General features: G+C 37.0%; 1 protein-coding gene across 1 annotated transcript in view; it reads right to left on the reverse strand.

Moving 5' to 3' along the window:
• Positions 1 to 21964, reverse strand: part of ENO4 (enolase family member 4) — a 23149-nt gene continuing 1185 nt past the window's right edge. The window contains exons 3-16 of the mRNA XM_010564980.1: positions 21839 to 21952; positions 19243 to 19371; positions 17844 to 18034; positions 15590 to 15729; positions 13340 to 13509; positions 12978 to 13109; positions 11451 to 11516; positions 10676 to 10738; positions 8416 to 8583; positions 6494 to 6619; positions 4010 to 4205; positions 2961 to 3028; positions 2280 to 2397; positions 1 to 173 (exon numbers count right to left, since the gene is read on the reverse strand). Of these exons, the coding sequence (XP_010563282.1) occupies positions 1 to 173; positions 2280 to 2397; positions 2961 to 3028; positions 4010 to 4205; positions 6494 to 6619; positions 8416 to 8583; positions 10676 to 10738; positions 11451 to 11516; positions 12978 to 13109; positions 13340 to 13509; positions 15590 to 15729; positions 17844 to 18034; positions 19243 to 19371; positions 21839 to 21952 (1854 nt within the window). The remainder of the gene's footprint in view (positions 174 to 2279; positions 2398 to 2960; positions 3029 to 4009; positions 4206 to 6493; positions 6620 to 8415; positions 8584 to 10675; positions 10739 to 11450; positions 11517 to 12977; positions 13110 to 13339; positions 13510 to 15589; positions 15730 to 17843; positions 18035 to 19242; positions 19372 to 21838; positions 21953 to 21964) is intronic.

The following is a 21964-nucleotide window of genomic DNA, read 5'->3' on the forward strand; positions in this document are numbered from 1 at the left end:
CTAGGTCAGTGTGCTGTTCTCTGGGAGTTGAGCAGGCAGGCTGCGAACCTGCAGGGCTGGCTGAAAGAGCTGTGGAGGCAACGAGTCCTGCTTTGGGGGAGGAAGTACATTGTAAAGTTGTTTTTCTGGCTGCGGTTCTTCAGCAAAAGCAATAAATTCAAGATTTGCCTCACCTGAAATAGAAGAGAAAAAAGAAACTCATTCTTATGTTTGCTGTAATCCTGTTTCTTGTAATGTTCTCTGGTGCACTCGGATTTTTTTAAAATGCCACGTGATGCTTACAAGAGTCTCTAAACACATTTAAAAGTCTGGTCCTTAGAAACAAAGGAGCGACAGTCCTGCACTTTGATTACAGGATTAGGGCATGGCGCACAGCAGCCTGAGCTGGGATATTTATTGCATTCCCTTCTTCACTAATCATCTCACCTTGCTCTCCGTTTTTCGAACACCCATCTTCCTCTGCCCTGGTGCTCTTGCAAAAGTTCCCATGAGCTGACTGTGCTGCTTCTCTACCCCAGCCTTTAACAACTTCATGTAAGCCCACGTTCGGATGTTGCTCCTGTAGCTTACCACTTCAGCTCTCTTCTCACTGCTATTTTTCCCAATGCTGTGACACTCTTTCCTCCCTAAGCTCACCACCTAACTCCCCGTTTTGCCACCTACAGAATGCCCACCCCATCGCTGACTACGTCTCAGCTATACCCGTTACTTTTCAGCAGAGGGGTGGCGGGTCTGTGCTTCAGGTGGCAAGCAGTTCACACGCACCCTCCAGATGAATCCGGTGGCTGAAACACAGCATCGGCATCGGGGCTGCCGCTTAGGCCGAGGCTCCTGCGCAACCCAAATTACTCGTAGGGAGAGGGGGCAAGGCAGCAGGCAAGCCCAGGACGCCTGTTGTTACGGTGCTGCTGGGCCCAGCTGCGTGCCCCGTTCAGTCACTCCTGGGGGGCACTCCTGATGGGTCAGTGTCACCTCCCGTCGATGAGCCACTTTACAGAGCCCTCTACTTCTCAGCTCTCCAGTGTATTCCGTAGCTCGCGGCCCGGCCAAATGAAGAGTTTGGTATGCAGCTCAGACATGCTATCTCAGTATTTCCCTGCTGTTGATTTAGTTATTGGATTTTATTTCTGCCAAACGATTAACGGCTTCGGGAGTTGTTGCTATTTCACTTTATGAGATACAGGTCTAAATATTTGTCAAACTGGAGCTCTTTTGTTTAGACTATGCCATTTGAATAGGGAATATATTAATACTGCTGAGGCAGTTAAAATTCATAGTTCTATAATTATCTGTCTTGTTTTTGAAAAGTGCATTCTGTGAAACTACTTTCTTAGCAAAAGAAGAATTTCTGTCTATGTTTCTGTTTTTTACAATGATTATATATGAGCAAGGAGGAGATTCTGAAAACTCAGACTATTTTCACTAAAAAAAAAATTTAAATAAAACATTTGTTCTACAGTATGCATGTCAAGTGCTGCTATCCTATGTACAGAAGATTGAAAATTATTAGAAACAAGAGGGTAAAATGACTTAGATCTCCTTCGTGTTTCTTCTTCTTAGGCATAATAAATTCTTGCAAACCCTTTCCTTCCTTTCTTCCTCTCCTTGCCTCTCTGCCTCGCCTTCAGACTGTATGCCTTTATTCTGTCTTGATTGATACCTGAGCAAGTGAGAAGTGGCTCTAATGAACTGTCAAGCATTTAACAGTGTAGCATATAGTGTAAAAAGAAGATGCAGATTCTGAAATGCAGGCAGATGCATACAAGTGGCTAAGGCTGAACGTGCATCGTCAACTTCGGTTTTATTTAGTGCTTACCCGTGCAATTGTAGCTTTCCAAACACATTTTGCTGGGAAGGTAACGCACAAAGGAGGGTTGTGAAATGAAGTTTTGTTAGCAATATATGTTTAGGGGCTCGAGGGAGGTGGGGTATTTGGCCTAAAATTCCATTTTGGCAGCTTTTCGGCATGTTATATGCATGGTTTTTGTTTTGTTCCTTTTGCACTGTGGTCTTCAAGACTCCAACCAATTAATTCTGGAAAAAGCTTAATGTAGGCTACTCCTCAAGAAGGGGTCTATTTTAACATTCAGTAAACAGATAATCCATTAGGACAACAATATACATTGTGGCAAGTGCTATCCTAGGTTTTTTTTGTCACCACTTATTTATAGTCTTTTGATTTCGCTTCCCTCCTGTGGTGCAGTTTCAATCATTCTCCCTCCAATCTTTGTTCTCGTATTCATTGCAAGCTGAAAACAAAGTAAGAAAGAAGCTCATACGTAGCGTTCTATTCTTGGCCAGTTCTTCCTCTATAGCAAGAAGGCGGTTGTATTTGGTCACCCTTTCTCCGCGGGAAAGACCTCCCAACTTGATAAACCTGGCACCCAGTCCAACAGCCTTAAACAAGAAAGTGCATATTTTAAAACTACACGGTTTGGGAACTGAAGTCATTCTTAATTATTAAGCATGCTATCCTACTTCTAATTTAACACTCTTATCTTTCTACAGATAAAAACCCTCCTCTAAGTAGAAATAAAATCTCTTAATGAAAGATTTGTGGATGCAAACAGTAATTTTCACTGGCGTATGAAGTGAAATTTTATTTGCAAATGTAGCTTTAATACAAAAAGACTAAATATATTAGTGTTCAGAATTTTTGCCTAAAATATTATTACTACTCAGAAATGTTTTAAGTAACTCAGATTTTTTTATAACCTAATGCAACCAAAGAGATCATACACACTTTTGAATATACTCCTGGCTTTGGCAAATTTCCTGTGTGTTCTCTTTAAACTCAAAGATTAACTATCTGTGGGGAAAAAAGGCAACTCTCTAGAAAAAGCCCATTTTGTAAAGCGTTATTTCTTTCTCAAGCAGAAACAGGCTTTCTCCTTAAAAAATAGTTCATGTTAAAAGCAGTGTTTTGGCAATTCTGCAATTGAACAGCTTTCAATACTTACCAGATCCACAAGGCTATCATCAGAAGATTCTCCATCTGGACTTCCTAATATGGTAATATGTCTTTGACCTATATATAACGGGAGTGTAAAACCTTCATTAGTGTATATTTTATATATTCAGCACAGAAATTGTTTGGACTTTTCATTTTTTTTTTACCCTTGGGCTATCTAAGCTTAAATACAAACAGGAGTAAAAGCAACAAAACCCATCTCGTAACAATGTAAACTCTATTAGTTTGTTACATTAACATTACATATTATTTTCAGCATGGCTAAGGGAATATCTAACAACCTATCCTAATTTCTGTCTCTCACTGATCTGTCTGGTAATGTATTCTACAGACTGGGAAGCTGTTCTATTTATTTTAAATGTGCTCCTCCTTACCAGAGTAATGATTTTTCTTCACTGCAAAAAAGAGTTTACCATCCTGACTGAATTAAATCTTTACATTGCTATTTACTTGCTTTGATATAGTGATTCGGGGCTTTTTGAAGGAATAAGGAAGGAACTTGGATATATTAGATTTGTCCATCTATTCCTTGGGTTTAAAAATGAGTAAAGAAAAATTGATACAAAGAGAAATCTTACATATGAAACTGCACAAGTTCTTAGTACTGTTACCACAAAGGCTCAATAATACGTAGTCAATAATCTACATAAACTGCAATTTTAAACATTTTGGACTTGGTTGGATTTCTTAATTATTAATACTAGTATTAGTCAAAATTCAGATTACTCAACTACATCTTTTTTTATTTTGTCTTATTCTGATATCTAACTGCATGACACTGAGCTGCAATGTCAAAGGGCACCCACATTCAAAGCATCCACAGTGTATTAATTTACTATAGTTGAAGCCTTGAATGCTGTTTTAAGCTCCTGAACAGAGATTTGTGAATGAAAACATGAATTCTAGTTTCTGCTGGCAAGCACCTTCTAAATTAGAAGTCGCAATAATTAAATAAAAAGATGTAATATTTACAGGTGTAACAACACTATTTATTGACTTGCAGCGTTTGAAAGTCAGCATTTTCCCCTCTCTACTCACCGTCTAGAAGTCCAGTAAGTTCTATGAGGTCTGATACCTTAGTTTGGTTAATATATTTTAGGACAACACCACTGCACATTGGTATGTTTATGTTTTCATCAATTTTAAGTTGGGAAATATATTTGGCAGCATCTTCAGCAATCAGGTAACATTTGGAACCAAGAGCACAACATATGTTATTCCATTGCTGTCTGTCCTGCATAAACAATCAATAATAACTGGAGTTTAAAAAACTAAACTGAATGAAAAGCCTAACTGAGGAGGTAAAAAAAAAAAAAAAAAAAAATTTGGATTTAATCCTAAAGGTACCCTTCATATAAATATATTATATTTTATACTGTATTTTAAATCTGTCCACCTAAGAAAAACATACCACTGGAATTTTGCTTGGATTTTAAGATTTTGCTAGAAAACATAAATTCTAATCTGGAATTAATCCAAGCTAGTTGCATACAAGTAGAGTTTAAAATATTTCAAATTAAATTAACTAGGAGTTTGCTATTTTGATTTCCTTCCTGAAATGTATTTAATTTAAATGGAATATTCAGAGTAGTCATTCTTGTGTTAATATTTTAAGTGTCATAAGATTTGTTTGAATATAAAATAATGAAACAGGAGGCAGTCATAGACTCAATGACACCTATCAAGACAGGATGATCAGAGCTGTAAGACTGACCCATAGGGAACAGGAAACTACAATGCTCTCTTTCCAGCAAAGCTCCATTTTTTTAGGGTCTTTGTTTCTTGATTTTAATGCACTGTCTACATGGTACTGAGATTTAAGGATAAATAAAGGACAAGGACATGTAAATAATTTGAAAGAAGAAATTTATGAATTAATTTGCTTTCTTTGTGTCCACAGAATGCAAAGTTCTTACATTAAAAAAAATTACTTTTCTAGTTAATAATTCTGCCAGTAATAATTCTTGGTCTGCAGATCAGAGAGACTTTTGTATCTACATAGTTGCAAACTGTTTAAGGGTCCATTCCTATAAGGATTTCAAGCCCACATGTAAGTGAAAATGAAGTTTTTGACACCTGAACAAATGTTAAAACTTAAGCACTAAAGTGGTCTGCTGTCTGGCAATGAATTGTTGAATTGGTACCAGGGCTAATCCTTAAGGACCTAATTATCTGTGGCAAAGATGGGGCATGGGTAAACTGTAGATTTGTGAGGGGGGAGGAGGAGGAAAGGCATCTCCCTTAATAGTATTCTATTTCAAACTGTACTTCACTACCTGTTGTAATTCTCCTGCAGATTTTCATATTGCAAATATGTTTCTTCATAAGAATTCTCAAGGATTCTCAGGCCTGGCAGGAGTGGGGAATAATCTGATGTTTTGGAACACGGGTAATTGAGAGAGTCAGACTGAAACAGTGCAGGGAGGCAAGGCTAACCAGAGTGAGGTAACAGTAAACACAGATATTAGAAAAATAAACTTTTAAAGTTCCAGTTAAGAACAAAATCAGATGGATTTTGCAGTTCATCCGTTTTCGAATTATTGATTCAGGCACTGGGCAGATGCACAAAGACAACATCACTTTGCATCCCCCTTCAATCACAGTCTTCATGTTTTGTTCATGAAAACAAACCCCATGTACTTATTTTAAAGAAGATAAAGTGTGCAATTTGACAGCAAAAGCAAATTTTTACTAAGTTGTGCAAGTGAAGAATCTAGGTCTACAATTGTAGGTTCTGCTACAATTAAGTTTTTCTCTTTTTTGTAATAGATGGAAACTTAATCTTTTATGTATAAATGCTAATATTTAAGGTTATGCAATTTGTTTCTTTCATCCATCTATAACGTGATAGCATGCTTAATAGTATTCTACTTTATTGTTGTAATCTATTGGCCACACTAAATTAACTCCTCCAACTTTGATCACAGTGGTAAATACACAGTATCTTACTACCATGTTAAAAATTCTGCCGAGCATTGCTGCCAGTGACAGGTTTGTTCTGGCTTTGAGTATAAATCTCAATCATAAAGAATAGCAGCTATAATTTTTTTAGGTGATTCTAAGGCATATACAATTATGTCCAATTTTTAGTTCCTCCCATATAATATAATATAATATAATTTATATATCACTTGAATTTTATAGTTTTGTTTTATAATTTGAATTATTTGTTTACATATGAAGGAAAATGTAATAAAAATGTGAGTGGTTTAGCAAGTAGAGTCAGAAAAAAACCCCAATGCTTGTAATTCTTTAAAATATTTGTACTGACCATATTCTGTTCATGCCAGTATTATTTTCTGTCAGGAATTATGTCAAAAGTATAGAAAAATTTAGAGTTACTGTCAATTACAGATATGCAAATGAATTGTTAAATACATTTTTATAGGGATATTTTTGTGCTTAAAGACTCTGAAAACAGAAGCTTCATATTTTATATGGTTTGTAAAAATGTGAAAAGTTCAGTGATATGCCACTTAACAGTATTATCAATTTTTCAAGGACTGCGCTGTGGTATCTTACCTCTTTTCTTAAGGGATCTATTAATGCAATAATAAAAGGAAATTTATTGATCAGTTCCACATACATGTCAACCATTTCGTCAGGACTTTTGAACATTCCAGTGAGTACTTCATATTTTCCTTTAACCTAGAAAGTAAAGTAAAAAGTATAAAAGATAAGGAAGGTAATACTTTAAAACCCAGAGTACTAACATAAGTATACAGATCTTGTGACACTAGTATCTCTATTAAGGCAGTGAATTGTGTGTTCTTCAATAAGCACACATTCACCTGTCTACTTTACTCTATGTCTAAGTGGTCAGCACATTGTTATAGAAAACTCTGCCTAAAGTAACAGTGGGTTCCAGTGGGCTCATGCCGAAGTCTCTGAAAGATGCCACTCCCAAAACAAGGGAGATCTATTTCAGCATTTTCTAGGCAACACTGACAGTTTTACAGTACTTTTTCACAAAGTTAGCAATATTTGTCATTTTTATTGAATCTTGCATGAAAAATCTCACTTTTCAAAAAAAATTAATTTTTTGTCCACATTTTCATTAAGAAAACACTGCTAGAGGAAAAGAGTGCACCCTCCGTGCTCAAAAACAAGACACTGCCTTTCCTTGCTTCTTTCCCCTTTCAAAAAAAAAGACTAGTTTAAAACTAGTCTCATCATTATGGGAAGCACAAACCGCAACATATGAGGATTATTAAGGGCACACTGTCAAACTGTGCCAGAATACTCATTGCTTTAGTGACTTTTAGCAGTTCGATAACAGAAAGTTACAGAATTACTGATAATTCATTGGTTAAGATTTTCCTCATTCTGATATCACAGACTGTTAGGAAAGCAACTGCTTTCACAAAAGATATTAGTAATGGAAGGTTTGTCACTGTAGTACACCCAAATACACAAAATCTCATGAGATATTAAATGGAATAGGAAGTTTCTCTTTCTGCTTAGAAAGAAACCTGATTGCTCTTGGAACAAGGGGCAAGAACATTAAGACTTCAGCTGGAGATAAATAAACTTTGTCAAATAAAAATATTGAAAAATAAGAATTAAAAAATTAATGTTGATACACAATGAAATGAATGTTAGTGGATGTACAAACATTCCATGGTAAAAATACACAAAAAGGTCAAGGTATTTTGAAGTACACAACACATGTAGCATAATATAATGGAGAAATAAGCATCTAGTAATGTGAAGGAATTACAGAAGTATACTTGTGTAAGTAATTTCGTGTTCTTCATCCTTGAAAGCAAGGTGGATAGAAGATAATTATTTCATTTATACTTTGTGGTGAAAGCAAAAAAACCAAAACAAAACAGGATTTGCCACTTGATACTTTAATTCAAAATTGTCTGAGATGTAATGTGAAATGAAGCTGGTTTGTTAAGTAGAACATGTAGTAGATGTTTGCCCATTAAAACAGTTCACTGTATTTGACACAGACTGATCTGAAAAACCTTACTGAATAAATAGAGAAAAGGAATAAACCTGGCTGATGCAGGCAGGCTTATACCATTTGAATGATTAAAGTTAAATTATGAAAGTAACAGAGTTGCTGTAGGCAGGACACAAGCTGTAATGGAGGTCTGCCTTGGTCCAGTGAGCCTTATCCCACACAAGGTGCACCACCAGTATTCTGGTACAGCTGGGGAGGAGGAATACATGCATTCTCTCTGGTCCCACTGCATCAAGCTACCACAATGGTGTCTGCATGTCTTGTCCCCTTGCACTCACAGTCCAATACATATCCACTACACTTGTAGGACTGATTCAACCATAATTTATAAATGCAGAGACAATTCTTCTGGTTTGCTTGATTGCTACCTTAAAAAACAGAGTTAGAAGCAATGTAATAATAAATGAAGTTAACAAATAGCTACATTCCTTTTAAAAAAACAACAAAAAAATAGTTATAGAAAGTAACTTACATAATCCATTAATTCATGAGCAGCACAATTTATTGCTAAGTGCATGTCTGTTCCTAGCTCCAGACCCATATTGTTGCAAGCTGTTTGCATTAGGAGTAGCGGTTGTTCTAGATTATCACATCCTGTTATTAGGCAACCTAAGTGTGATATTCTTTTTAAGGCCTGCGGCTGAAAGTAAAACAAAAATAATCACTTTATTTACACACATGTATATATATAATATTTATATTTATATTTTTCACTATCATTTCAGTCTGCATTCAGTCATCAAAATATAAATCCGTTCTCAGAAATTGCATTGGCAACTTTAAGGACAATTCTCTATGAATGAGGGGTAATCAAGTCCTAATGAATAGTCCTTGCAAATACGTCTAGTCATGTAGTTCTCTCTCTTATATGGCCAGTATTGCTTTACAGAAAGATTTTAAAAGCACTTTTAACAACCACCGAGTTGTCATGGATGCTATGTAAAAGACCATCCCTTTGCCACAAAAACATATTCTCCACTTTTAAACAGCTTTTACTCATTTATCTTCAACAACAACTTTGATATTGCCTCTATGGAGTGTTAAGAAACACTAGAATCTTCCAAGATGTCTAGAAGGAACAGATTTCATACGGGGGAAATACCTCCAGCAAAGCTGCATGTGGTTGTCTGCCTCAGGAACAGTGTTCCTGGACATGAGCCACAAGCAGAGGTGCATTGAGCAAATATTTCACGTGTCCTTCTGTTGTCAGGTTTTTTGTAGGTTTTTCAAACACTGATTTTTAATTTTAAAGTCTGTAAATTTGGGATTATAAAGAATGACCCTAAATTGCCCAGAAAGCAGCAGGATATAATCCTGAGTTAGACTGGAGAAGTTAATTGGAAGGCATTGGTTTTGACAAGAGTTAGAGAACTAACTACAGCAGACAGAACAGAGGCCTAGCTACAGAGGATGCATGAATGTTCCTTCACATAAAAAGTTAGGAATAAAATGCAGGTCAAATTGTTATGAGATTATTTTGAGCAATCTGCAAGGAGAGACAATCTATTTGACTTGTTGCTTTTGGAGCACTAAGCTGCAGCAATAGACAACAAGAAATGCTGCAGTTTCCCTGCATTTAATGTGAGATAGAGGTTAAGTCTGCATTTTCATGTAATTTTCAAGGCATCCGCATGTTGTGCCTTGTTACATTTTATTAAAAGCATTGTCTATCTTTAGAAAAACATTTTTTTCTGTCTAGTCTTTACTTCTATAACCTAAACAAGTTCTTCTTCTTCACTGCCTACTTTGTAATTTTTCCTTTTTTTTTTTTTTTGCCCCAGAAAGTTCAAACTAACATGGTGCTTTTATCAGTTTAAAATTCAGTCTCACTACTATCTCCTTTAGTTTTCTCCTATTGAAATAAATGGAACTTTTTCAGAGAATCTAATGCATTGTTTCCTTGTGCATATCTTAAGAATTATTTTAACTTGCAACTGCAGTACATATTCTGATAAGAATATGGAAAATACCCACCAGGAAAACATTGGCCAGCTGCTTAATGATGATGAATTCTGTGTTGTTTAAGCAACAAAAAAATAGGAAAACTTTCATTCATCCTCTCTTTTGTGTACTCCATAACGGCAAAGATTCTCACCTGATAATAGTTTAGTCGTCTCAGAATGGAGAGCAAAACCAGCATGGCATTTCCCTCCCACTATTTGGAAAACTCATCTATAAACTACAGGTTTTGAAGTGATAAAAAAGATCATTTGAGTCATATAAAATAATGCCCTGTGCACTATTGTGATTGCTGCCCTTTACCTACTGGATCATATCTGCCATTATCTATAACCTCAAACAGGAACTGGGAGCTTAATGCAGCATGATTAAGAGGGGAGTTATGCTCCCAGAGTTAGGAAACAGCACAATATGCAAGTCTTACAGGTAATTGTTTTATGGCCTACATGATCAAAAGGGCATGTTCTCTGCTGGTGCTACAGGCCTGCAAAATGCTTATTTGGATAATTTACCAGGACTGATTTCTATATGAGAAAAATGACCAGATTCCAGAAAAATTTCCCCTTTCTGTTATAGTTCCACAGGAAGTGAAGGTATAGTCAGAAGAATCCAAATTATTATGTAAAATATAAGCATTTGGAATATTTAAAAGTCTTCCCTTGACCTTTCCAAAATGGTAATGTAGATTAATATTTCATGTCTTAAAAACATTTTGGTTCCCTGCTGTTGTTAATACCTCGCTGAAGGCTTAAAATGAAAACCTCTTTTCTTACCGGAGCTTTCTTCCCTATATTATGTGCTTTGCCTTTCTTACTGTCTGCTGGTTGAGGACTGGGCTGTTGGGAGTGAAAGAAGAAATCAATCAATTTCATGGAAAAGTCCAAAAATGACAGAGGCACCTTAGAATAAAAAAAAAAAAAAAAAAAAAGACTGAATTTTGTTCTAAAGAGATTCCAAATATTTAAGTTAGGAAATAGCTTCTGTTTTACCTTGAATACTATCAGCAACTATCCAATTTTATTTTGTGGTGGTAACTCATTTCAAATGTTTATTTCTATGCGGGCATCACTCCAACCATCATTCATTTGTTTTTCAAAAGACTCTCACCTAGCCTATCAAAAATACAGGGGATCTCAGAAATGAGAATCTAGACTCTGTTCTTGGAGAAACCCAACAACCTTGCTTTGCAAAAAGCATGTGCACATACTGAGATTGATATACTACTACAGTATTAGTACCTTGAGTAATACATCACGTGTGTGTGAGACTTGGCAAGATCAGAACCACATATTGTATATTCACTGTGATACCATTTACTCCCAGCATACTTCTTCAGGCAAACAGAAAGTCTTACTATGCTTTGAACAATTTTTTATTCTGTCTTTGTTAATTGAACATCACCAAATGGCCAGAGAAATGCATCTTCTATTCCGTGCCATAAGACTAAGCCTGATAACAGGCTAAATGTTCCACGTTTAAGGTTAAAAAGACAATAGTAGTAGAAAAAACAAATGAAGTACATCACATTATTACACATTTTTACTGTACCACTTTGCCTGGAGGGTCCAACAGTCTCATAATTTCTTTCTGAATAACCAGAACTCTTTCTATGCCCTGAAATTAAACAACAGTGATCTTCAAAAGAAAGATAAATTATTTCATTTTAGCAGCTTAAATCAGAAGAGGGAGAACACTTATTCTAAATGCAGATCTTAATATAAAGTAATTTTAAAAATAACTATAATAGACTTCCTTAACACAGTCCCCCCACCCACAAAATGCAGTCAAGTGTCCAGTGATAAAGGGTTAGTAGCAGTGGAATGAACAGAAGTATTTGATTATGCTGTTGAATGGGATGGCAAGGAAAGTGGTTTCTTCTTCCCCAAAAGGAACCCTTCCCAAATCTAACAAGTAAGCAATATCTGGGTCTGTGTAATATCTGAGAAGTAGGAAGATGATAATCACTGTTCACAATTGTGACTCTATCTACAACTTTCTAACTGGAAACTGACAAAATTGAATGTATTTACCTTCAGAACATTTCGAGGAAGCAGGGAAAAAATTGCTGTCTTCATTTTAAACATTGGGGAATGGAGGAACACTCCAATCAAATGAATCCATTGCTTTTAACGCAAGACTCTATCCTTTTCAGCTGAGTTAGTAAAAGTTTAATGCTAACTTAGTAAATTACATCTCAGATTTTCTTAAACTGTGCCAGTAAAGGAATACTGAAGGGGGCAGAAGTCAGTCACAGCTGACAACACATCAACACAGGACAAATGGTTTTTTGCACTGCAGCAAACAGCTTGCTCCTCTCCCATGAGCACTAGGAGGCATTATGTCTTTGAAAGATACAGAATTAGCAACCTTATTAAGAGCTCTTGGTGACAATTCTAAAAAGTTAAAGGAAAAGGAAGAAGAATCGAGTCTAGCTATTTGTTCAGGTCACCAGCATACAAAGTAGAAATCGCAGCCCTACTGTAGGCATCTTGTGCAGATATATTCTTTAATGCAACACATGGCTAAACAAAAAGAGAGGGTTGATCCAGCCTGTCTCATCCATCCTTCCTGCTCCTTGAATAGATTTTCTTCTGCTTTGTATTCCCTTCTATCATCACAGTTTCATTTTTTAAAGCAGTTTATTCCCAAAGATTTCATGCTTTCCTGTGAATGTTACAAGTATTGTTTTGTATGCTCTATAAATCAACTGCTACTATTTCTAATCTACTAATGTAAAATCACATTCTAAACAAAACTAAAATCTCTTACTGGTGTGTAACACAATTCCCTTACATCTTCTTTGATGTACTGATTTTTTCCTCTATACTAACACATTATTTTTAACTTGAAATCTTCATGTATCTTCTTTTAAATCTTCATCTATTTACTTCTTTTAATGTTCCTTGTGTTAGAATTCTGCACTAACATTTGTTAAAACTTGGGCCTTGCAAGCAAACAAGAAATGAAAAACACGGTTTGTAAGGACTATATTAAAAAGATCTATATATTTACATACATATGTAGTTTATATTAAGCCTATAAAATACATTTATAAAAATGAAAACGAAACAGTACCTGTTTGAGTGATAACTGAACTGGTGGTATAAGCATAACTTCTTTCACTAATTTCAGTTTTGCAGGTGAAATTTTTTCACAGTTCAACAGAGTAACCATTGGGAGAGGTAGGGTCATTTCTTTAGGTGAATCCTGTAATTGGGAGTACCATGTGAAAATAAAAATGTTAAAAATCAGAATAATTTCTTATATATTTTAATTATTGCACAGGGTTCAAAGACTGCTACAGGCAACGGTCTTAAGGGTGTATTCTATGAGGTATATTAAATACTACTGTCACAAGGGACTACTGGCTTCAGAATTCTAGAATAATTGTGATAACTGGGATAAATTAAACTTTAAAAAAAGTCATGTGTATCTACCTGATCATGTTTCAGCAGTGCAATATGTAAGTACAAGGGGATATGGCTAATGGTGGCACCAGCCTTAGCTATGGCAAGTGATGTTCCCCCAATGGCTAAGCTGCCACAAAGCACGGATTCAACGGGTTCTGCAGGTGGGATTGTTCTCTCTGCAACTGCCACCTTCTTTCCTACAAGACAGAGACTAGTAGCTAAGTATTTTCTTGTTTAAAACATACGCTTATGTATCACAGTTATATGAGTAAATACTATATTGCCATTTCAGTATGTACTCAATGTATTACAAAACAATCAGTTCTTATTTTAAACTTAATCTTGTCAGTTGTTTTATATGAAATGACCTTACAAGTAAGCAAAATATCTGTCTTCACTCTGGTTTCAAATGTATTTCAAATCTATTTCTTTTGGAGACCTTTCAGCAACTGAAATCTGTATTTTTATTTACCTCGTTTTATAACCAGTAACATTACATCTTTTTTAAGGTTCCTTTCATAAGCATGATTTCAGTATTCTTTATCGTCCTCCCTGTCTCCTCAGCTTTTGCATAAACAGCTTGGAAGATTACATTATAACCTGATTGGGAGTACACATACCTAATTTCTTCTAATAATGACTGTGAAAAAAATTTAGGCCTATTACAGTTGGATTTTCCAATCAGAAAACAGGTCTTTTAAATGTTCCACATGCCTAGTCTTGTTACATTTTCACAATAACTTATTTCCCTTTCAAATACAGTGGAGTAACTTTTGCCAAAATGCTTGAAACCCAGCAGTTCCCACTATCATATTTATTGCCTACAGTGCTTACATAAACATGTACAGTAAGCACCTAAGTGAAACTGAAATAAGCAGTCTGATTGTCAAGAATCATATGCATTGGGGACTTTATAAAGGTGACCAACTACTTTGGTTCCTAATAGGAGTGCCGTACAAGTTTTGATTTCAATAAAATATAAATACTACAGGATACAACTGCTATTTTATGATAAAATGTTCTTAATAGGGCCTTAATTGGATATGCAGATTAGATTATACGTAAGTTGCATACTATACACAGATCCTACACCTCTTACATTGAGGATGAAGAGCTACACACATAGACACTAGTAATCAAGTACTCAGCAACTGTGACAAACTGCAGTGTTTTGCACAGATCCTTTACACTACACTACTTTGTAACCTGCATAAATTAGAATATAGATGCTACCTCTGAAAGCACCTGCTACTGGAAGTCACTATCTGTTAGCGGTCTCCTGTAACAACCAGTAGCTTTATAATCATTGGCTCCTAATAGTCAGGTATTGATTCCAACAGTAATATTACAGTCACTGTCACAAACAAGTATAAAGAAAACACAATTAGTGAAAACAAGTAATATATGTATCAGCAGAAGCTTGACTAAAAGTATAATATACGGCATGATGGTATCTAGATAGACCTGACAACTGCAGATGTTACATTTCAGGTCAAAGGTGAATTTACTGTGCACACATCTAACATTAACTGGTTACTGATAGTATATGACAGTTAAAACTAAACTGACAAGAATAATTTGCCAAAATTTTCTACCCTTCCAATAAATGATAAACCTTTTTTTTCTGAGGCTAATACATATATGGAGGTAACATATGGTGCTTTTTTCCTTTGGGTTTTTTTTTGGCCTATATACTTGCCCTATTTCTCTACTCTCACACCATTTTCTCCTTTAGTAGGATAGTTTGCTTACTTCTTTTTACTCTATACTGCCCATCATTCCCCCTTCTTTCTCTTTTGCTTTTCACCTTATTTCCTCCTTTTCTCAGTGTTAGCAAGAACCTTCCCTTCCTCCCTCTTTCCATTCTTTTCAACTTCTATCTTAATTCTATTTCCATTTTCCTGTTCAGTTCTGTGATTCCCTTTTCTTTCCTTATCATTTTCATTTTTGTTCTTCATTTGCATCCTCCTCCATTCTTATTCCTCACTCTGAAGAGTAATAACCTCCTGTCTAAGCCAACTGTAAAACAAAGGCAAAAACTCTGTTCAACCAATGCATGTGAATGATGAGAAAACTCTATTTTCCTCTCTCTTATTTCTGCAGTAGAAACTGCTGTGATCAGAAAGAAGATTTAGGAGGGAGAGTAGCCAAACCCTTTGAACATGACTGTGTTGTGTTCTGAAGCATTCTGTGTCCACAGAATACTTCAGAAAGTATTTTAGCAACCTTTATCAATATCTGTATTGCAGAAAATATTAAAATCAAATAAACTAAAACCTGGTTTTGCTGCTTTTTTTTTGCCAGATAGTGCTGTTGCTGATGCAGTGCTTGAAGTAAGGGCAAGAGTGGCTTCTGCTTCTTCTCCTTCTTGGTTTTGAATTTCTTTTTTTTCTTCTACCTTTTTTCTAAAGTATTCACTGAGAGGGGAAGAGGCATAAAGATTACTGGCTCAAATTATTGTTAGACATGTGACAAGCAGACAGAGTATACAGACTAAAGAACATGCTAAGAGGTAGATTAAGGGCACCTATCTGAGCTCCTGCCATAGAAGCTGGAGAAGTCAATAAATGACATTATTTTTGTGGTAGTCATCTGCAGTATTGGTTAAACAAAAAGAACCACAAGCAAATATTATAAACCTTAACATGCGCTTTTCAAATCACACCGTTTTGAAAGTCAGCTCTGGGCAGACAATCTTAGTGTGAAGGTTGTATTTGCTTTGCATGGGTAGCAACGGATCTTGTCATAACTTCATGACATACAACAGCTTGGCCTAAGTTGCTAATCCAATAGGTCAGTCATACACTGGGTATCTAAGTGGCTGCAAGATCATAAGTGGCTTGTCCTGGTTTTGGCTGGGATAGAGTTAATTTTCTTTCTAGTAGCTGCTATAGTGTTATGTTTTGGATTTAGTATAAGAATAATGTTGATAACGCCCTGATGTTTTCAGTTGTTCCTAAGTAGTGTTTATACTAAGTCAAGGATTTTTCAGCTTCTCATGCCCAGCCAGCAAGAAGGCTGGAGGGGCACAAGAAGTTGGGAGGGGACACAGCCAGGACAGCTGACCCAAACTGGCCAATGGAGTACTCCATACCATATGATGTCATGCCAAGTACATAAAATGCGGGGAGTTGGCCTGGGGGGCGGATCGCTGCTCGGGAGCTAACTGGGCATCAGTTGGTGAGTGGTGAGGAATTGCATTGTGCATCACTTGTTTTGTATATTCCAATTCTTATATTATTATTATTGTAATTTTATTATTGTTATTATCCTTATTATTTTCTTCCTTTCTGTCCTATTAAACTGTTCTTATTTCAACCCACCAGTTTAATTTTTTTCTTTCCCGATTCTCTCCCCCATCCCACTGGGTGGGGGGGAAGTGAGTGGCTGCATGGTGCTTAGTCACTGGCTGGGGTTAAACCACGACAGGCTGGATTTCAATTACATGCACAAAGTGGAAACTGCATACATGGGTCACAGTCATCCAATTCAGGCAACCTGAGTATGTAAGATATATAAAGTAGTGTAAACAATACATTAAAATCTTATTTAGACTCACTTCATTTGGAAGAATTTCTTTCCAATTGAGTCCTTATTCCCTTCATCAAGGTTTCCCCAAAAGCTAATCCACGTGGAAGGTAATTAGATCTGTTTGCTACAGTCTGTGTTAAGTGCGGCAGCCCAACCACTACCCCTACAGCAAAGTGTCATTCCCCTCAGTGACGCAGCTGAAAGAGATACTTCCAACTACACAAGAGGATGACAGGCCATATTGCTGCTTCCAGGATGAAGAAAGCCATAATGTTGCCAGGTAGCTCCTCTAATGTTACTGTACAAATACATTCAGATACATCTGTTATACTTTTACCTTACGTCTTTTATTCTTATTAAAACCAGACACACTTCTTTGAATGGAAAGACATTCTTTTTTACTTTGGGATGCTCCAAAGAAGAAATATTTGTATGAAAAAATAAACACGGATGTTTACTAAAGAAACTATGTTTCCAAAGAAACTAACTGTCCCAAGTAAGAAACCTCTTGAAGTAGCCTGCTCAGAAAGAAGACTCCACCAGAACCTGAAAACTGTATGTATATACATGTTTTCAGTGGATTAGCTCAATGCAGAAGACACACACACAGGCCTTTCATACCACTTCTGCTCTGCAGTGCAATGAACAGAAGAAGTGGAGTCCCAGTCTGAAAAAACATCCTCACTGAATTAAACTGGCACTGAATGAGTTTCTTAAAGTCTTTGACTCATGAATGTATTTAGGCTTTTTTTTCTTAAAGAAAGACCCTTATTTTTGTATCCCATGTATAAAACCTTGTAAAAAAAGAGCATGATTTTCATATCATAATTATGAAAAAATCAGGAAATAATACAGTGCAATGTATCAGATATAGAAATCACCTCTTAAAAATATATAAAAAAAGTAGAAAACACTGAATATTCTATATGTTTTTCATTTACAGTATAAATTAATGGTGTATATTTCAAATGCAATGATTTGCATAATATGCAAGACCTACCCAAGCACCTTATCAACTTTACACTGGTCAGTAGGCTTCAAGTTTCTTAACATTGTGTTCAGTGATTCATTGACCCATTCCACAGCAGTGTTAACAGAGTCATTTCTTTCTCTCTCATCAGCTTCAGCTGTGTCAGGTAAAGCATTTTCAGATATTTGAGAATGAGAAGACATTACAGTGGAACAAATCCTCTGGAAAAAAAAATGTAAAAAGGCTTAAAACACTATTTAATTTCTAACTTGGAAATGTCATTTGAAAGACTAAGAAGTCTATGTCCTTACCAACTCTACAAGTACCTATCTCCAAATCTACTGTTTGCTCCACTTACTTACCTTTTTTTCATCCAGCACCTTCTTCCTAGTCTCTCATACTTTGGTAATCACAGATGTTATTCAAGTTCCTTGACCTAAATTATGACTACTTAGGCAAAAACCTCCTGACAGATCTGCTTTACACATATTTTTTTGTTATCAGAATAGAATGGAACTATTTTAAAGACCATACAGTCATTAGGACATCTTTTATTGCAGCTGTTGGTAGCCTGTCATAGCATGACTCATCAGCATTCATGCTTAATGCCATCCCTCATGATCAGTTACATTTTGTCTTACTTAGGTAATTTAAACTTGTCTTTCTGTGCTGCTGAAGAATAAACAATACTTAAGAAAATTCACTTAATGAAGACATCATTTACAAACATCACAGAGTTGCCTGCATTAATAGTATTAACTTTACATACTGTGAATATCTATGAAATTATATTTAATTCAAGAATGAAGTGAACCATAGTTTAACCAAGGGAAAGTAGAAACAATTACTCCACAACAGCTAGAGTTGCAAAGACAGTATCTTGAACATTTCAGGTTGGGGGAGAGATGACAATGCACCACCAATTTTGCATTGCAGGTGCTAGATGGATATGTTTGACTGAACTATCATGCACATCAGCCCATTAGCTCAGTCTAAAAAAGTACCTTTATCTATACCGTGTTTTTCACCTGTACTATATTTTTCTGAAACAGTCATACAAATAGAAATACAAGGATCTGGAAAAAAAAGTAAAAGGAAAATGAACTTACAGGGCTAGAAATGGGGTGTAAGGAAAAGCTACATGATCATTAAGACAGACAAAAATTTAAAATACAAAGATGCACTGTCACATCCCACTCATAAAATAAAAGAGAAGTATTGTCTAATTAATGGAAAATAATTCTTTTATAGTTGCTGCAACTGTCTAACTTTTCATGACAGTTTTATTTCAAAGTTATAACACTCAACTATTGAGTCACAGGGATTCATATCCTTTCATTAAAGATGTTCCTTAGGATGTGAGTGGAATGGTACCTCTCCCTGATACTGTCTTATTAAAATAAATAAAACAGGAAGCAGCAGCTCATACCTTCTCATAGTTTTTAACTGTACAGTATATTTCCACTTCTAATGTTGGCTGGCCAACTCCATCAAGAACTTTTCTTCCAACTACCTTGCATATTACTGGAGCTCTCGAAAATTTAGAAAAGTAGTTAGCCTTAAATGAAAGAGAAAGAACTTCATTAAAAGTCAATTTCTATGCAAAGAGGTTTTTATTCCATTAAATATATTTCAACCAAATCCACCACTGAGCAAATCCATTTATACATTCCAGTATTCAAAATACTCCTGTTACACTACGCATTTACTTCTATATTATCTGCTTAAGAATGAAATTCCAGGGAACAGATCCAACTCATATCTAAGCATGGAAGTCCAAAGCCACATCCAAGTTAGATGAAAGTGTGTTTTATTTGGGAAAGTTAGTGATGAGTATCAGAATCTCCTTAACCCTCCTAGAAAACAGGCATTTGTCCGAAGCTTACTTGGCTTTACACCGAAACCCAAAAATAGTCATTGTGATACTCATGAAACTCATTTCCATTAGAATTCACATAGCCTCCACCTCCCCTGTGCAGTGAGCTGCTATAAAATAATAATTTTGTCTGTGGATAAGATCTTGAAAAAATACATGTCTCTTCTCTCTCATAACAGAGAAAAAGATCCTGGACAAGAGAAACTCTTAGAAATCCATAAAAAACTCTACTAGATCCTAATGTTATACTAAAATTCCTGTAGCATGCTTTCATTTATTGATCTATTAACAAGGAGTTATTAAGCTATAAAATAATATTGTAATTTTTTTTCCCTAACAAAAATACTAGAAACAATTTTTAACCAAAATCCCCCTGCTCAGGAAAAGTTCTCATGTGAAATGCTATGCATAAAATTTTGTATGTGCTGCAAACAGGGAAAAACAAAGAGTATTTTCAGAATATACTTCTTGCTTATAGAAAGTACTTAATGTCCTAGATACCTAATAATGTTTCAAGGTTGGTTCATCAAAGGCATATGTACAGTGGCTCATGTGTCTTAACACTCAACCGATGCAATAGTAAAGATCTTCATAGTAGAACATATAATCTGGAAGGAAGAGAAGCTTGTCAGCAAGCTCCTCAATAACAATAACCACTCCTTTTGTAGACTTCTCTCTTACGGAACATACTTGGTGTAAGGTTGTTTAACACAATGACCAAACTCTCCTAATTAGAAGAGGTTTTTTGGTTGGACAGAACTTGAGCTAACAAGGCTGGCACAGTTTTAAAGAGTTGTCGGTATGCCACACCTAGTAACAGGACACAAGACAAGTGACATAGCTAAGGATCACTATCCCATGGGAAATCTGGGATTTTAGGCTAGCAAGCTTTGAGCCCTGCGAGAAAGGTGAAAACCTAGACTTCTGGCAGGCAGAGTTCTCTTACTTCTTCCAACGTGGTCTTTAATGGGCCTGTTGGACTGTCATCATCCAACTATGAGAATATATTTCTGGCTCTGCCCATATTCAATGAACACTGATGTTGCTTTAAAAAAAGGGATTAAGTTGCTACCTGAGGTTTATTACATACTTCCTTACTGGTTTCATTCTTTTGTCTGGTATTGGAGACAGTCACCAAACCATGACTTACCAAATGGGAAAACTAGGAAACGCTTATAGCTACATAGAAGAGGAACACACCAAACACCAAGCAAAGCAAGTACAGGTGTTGCCAGTTCTAGTCCCTTCCACTGGTGGTGGCAAAACATCTGGGAGATGGGAAACGGTGTAAGACGTAATGAAATGTTTCATTTCCACAGCCACTTTCACATCAACGAACAAACTAGAATTTTTTTTTTTTCAAGAGTTGCTCACTACTGTAGTGTTGGCAATGCCTGTATCACCACTAATAGATGTTTCAGTAGGACTACCATCCATAATACTTTGCCAGCTGGGAACAGATAAAATTGGTCCGACTCTTGACACTTCCACTAAGGCCCGTTTGCTTTCCAGGAACTGCTGCAGCGTGAATAGCACCCAGCCTCTTGTTGCCACTGGCCCGAGAGGTCACGGTGCTGAGCAGCACTTTTATTCGGGACATCCACCTGTGCCCTCCTAAGGCAACATACTTCGGTTTTGTGTCGAGATGAGCAGCCAGCCCAGGACAAAAAGCCCCGCTGCTGCAGAAACGTATTCGGCCCAGCGTCAAAGCGCCACTGGCCGCAAACACAAAACCGTCGCGGACCTTGCCCGAGTCGAGGGGAAATTAGTTAAGCTTAATTGCAATCACAGAGGCGTCGAGCTCCTCGCATCAACCTCTTGGTTTATCAAACCCCTGGGGCCGGCAGCCAGCACCCCCCCTTGCCCGAGGGCAAGTGCGGAGCCCGGCGCCCACGCCAGGTACCTGGGAGGGGGCTACGGGAAGGCCCGGTACGGCGAGCACCCACGGGTGCCTGGGGGAGCGCCACACGGCCGCCTCCCGCTCCACACCGTTCCTCGCCCCCTCTGAAGCGGGGCCAGGAAGGCCCCTGCTCGCCGAGGAGAGCCCCCTCCGGCCCCGCTCACCCCGCCGAGGGATCGGCGGCCCCTCAGGAGGAGCCGGGGCGGGCGGCGGCAGCTTCCCGCCTGCTGCTTCCCCTCCCCGCGCTACCAGCTCCCCGTAGAGATCCGCGGGGCGCAGGGTGAAGAGGGAATTGAGCGCTTCCTCCATCCTCTGCGGCACGCGCTGGCCTCGGTAATACTCCGCCGCCTCCCGCCGCAGCCCCTGGAGCCTCCG

The sequence above is a fragment of the Haliaeetus leucocephalus genome, unplaced genomic scaffold (genome assembly GCF_000737465.1).
Source record: "Haliaeetus leucocephalus isolate CR32 unplaced genomic scaffold, Haliaeetus_leucocephalus-4.0 Scaffold184, whole genome shotgun sequence".
Classification (NCBI taxonomy): Eukaryota; Metazoa; Chordata; class Aves; order Accipitriformes; family Accipitridae; genus Haliaeetus; species Haliaeetus leucocephalus.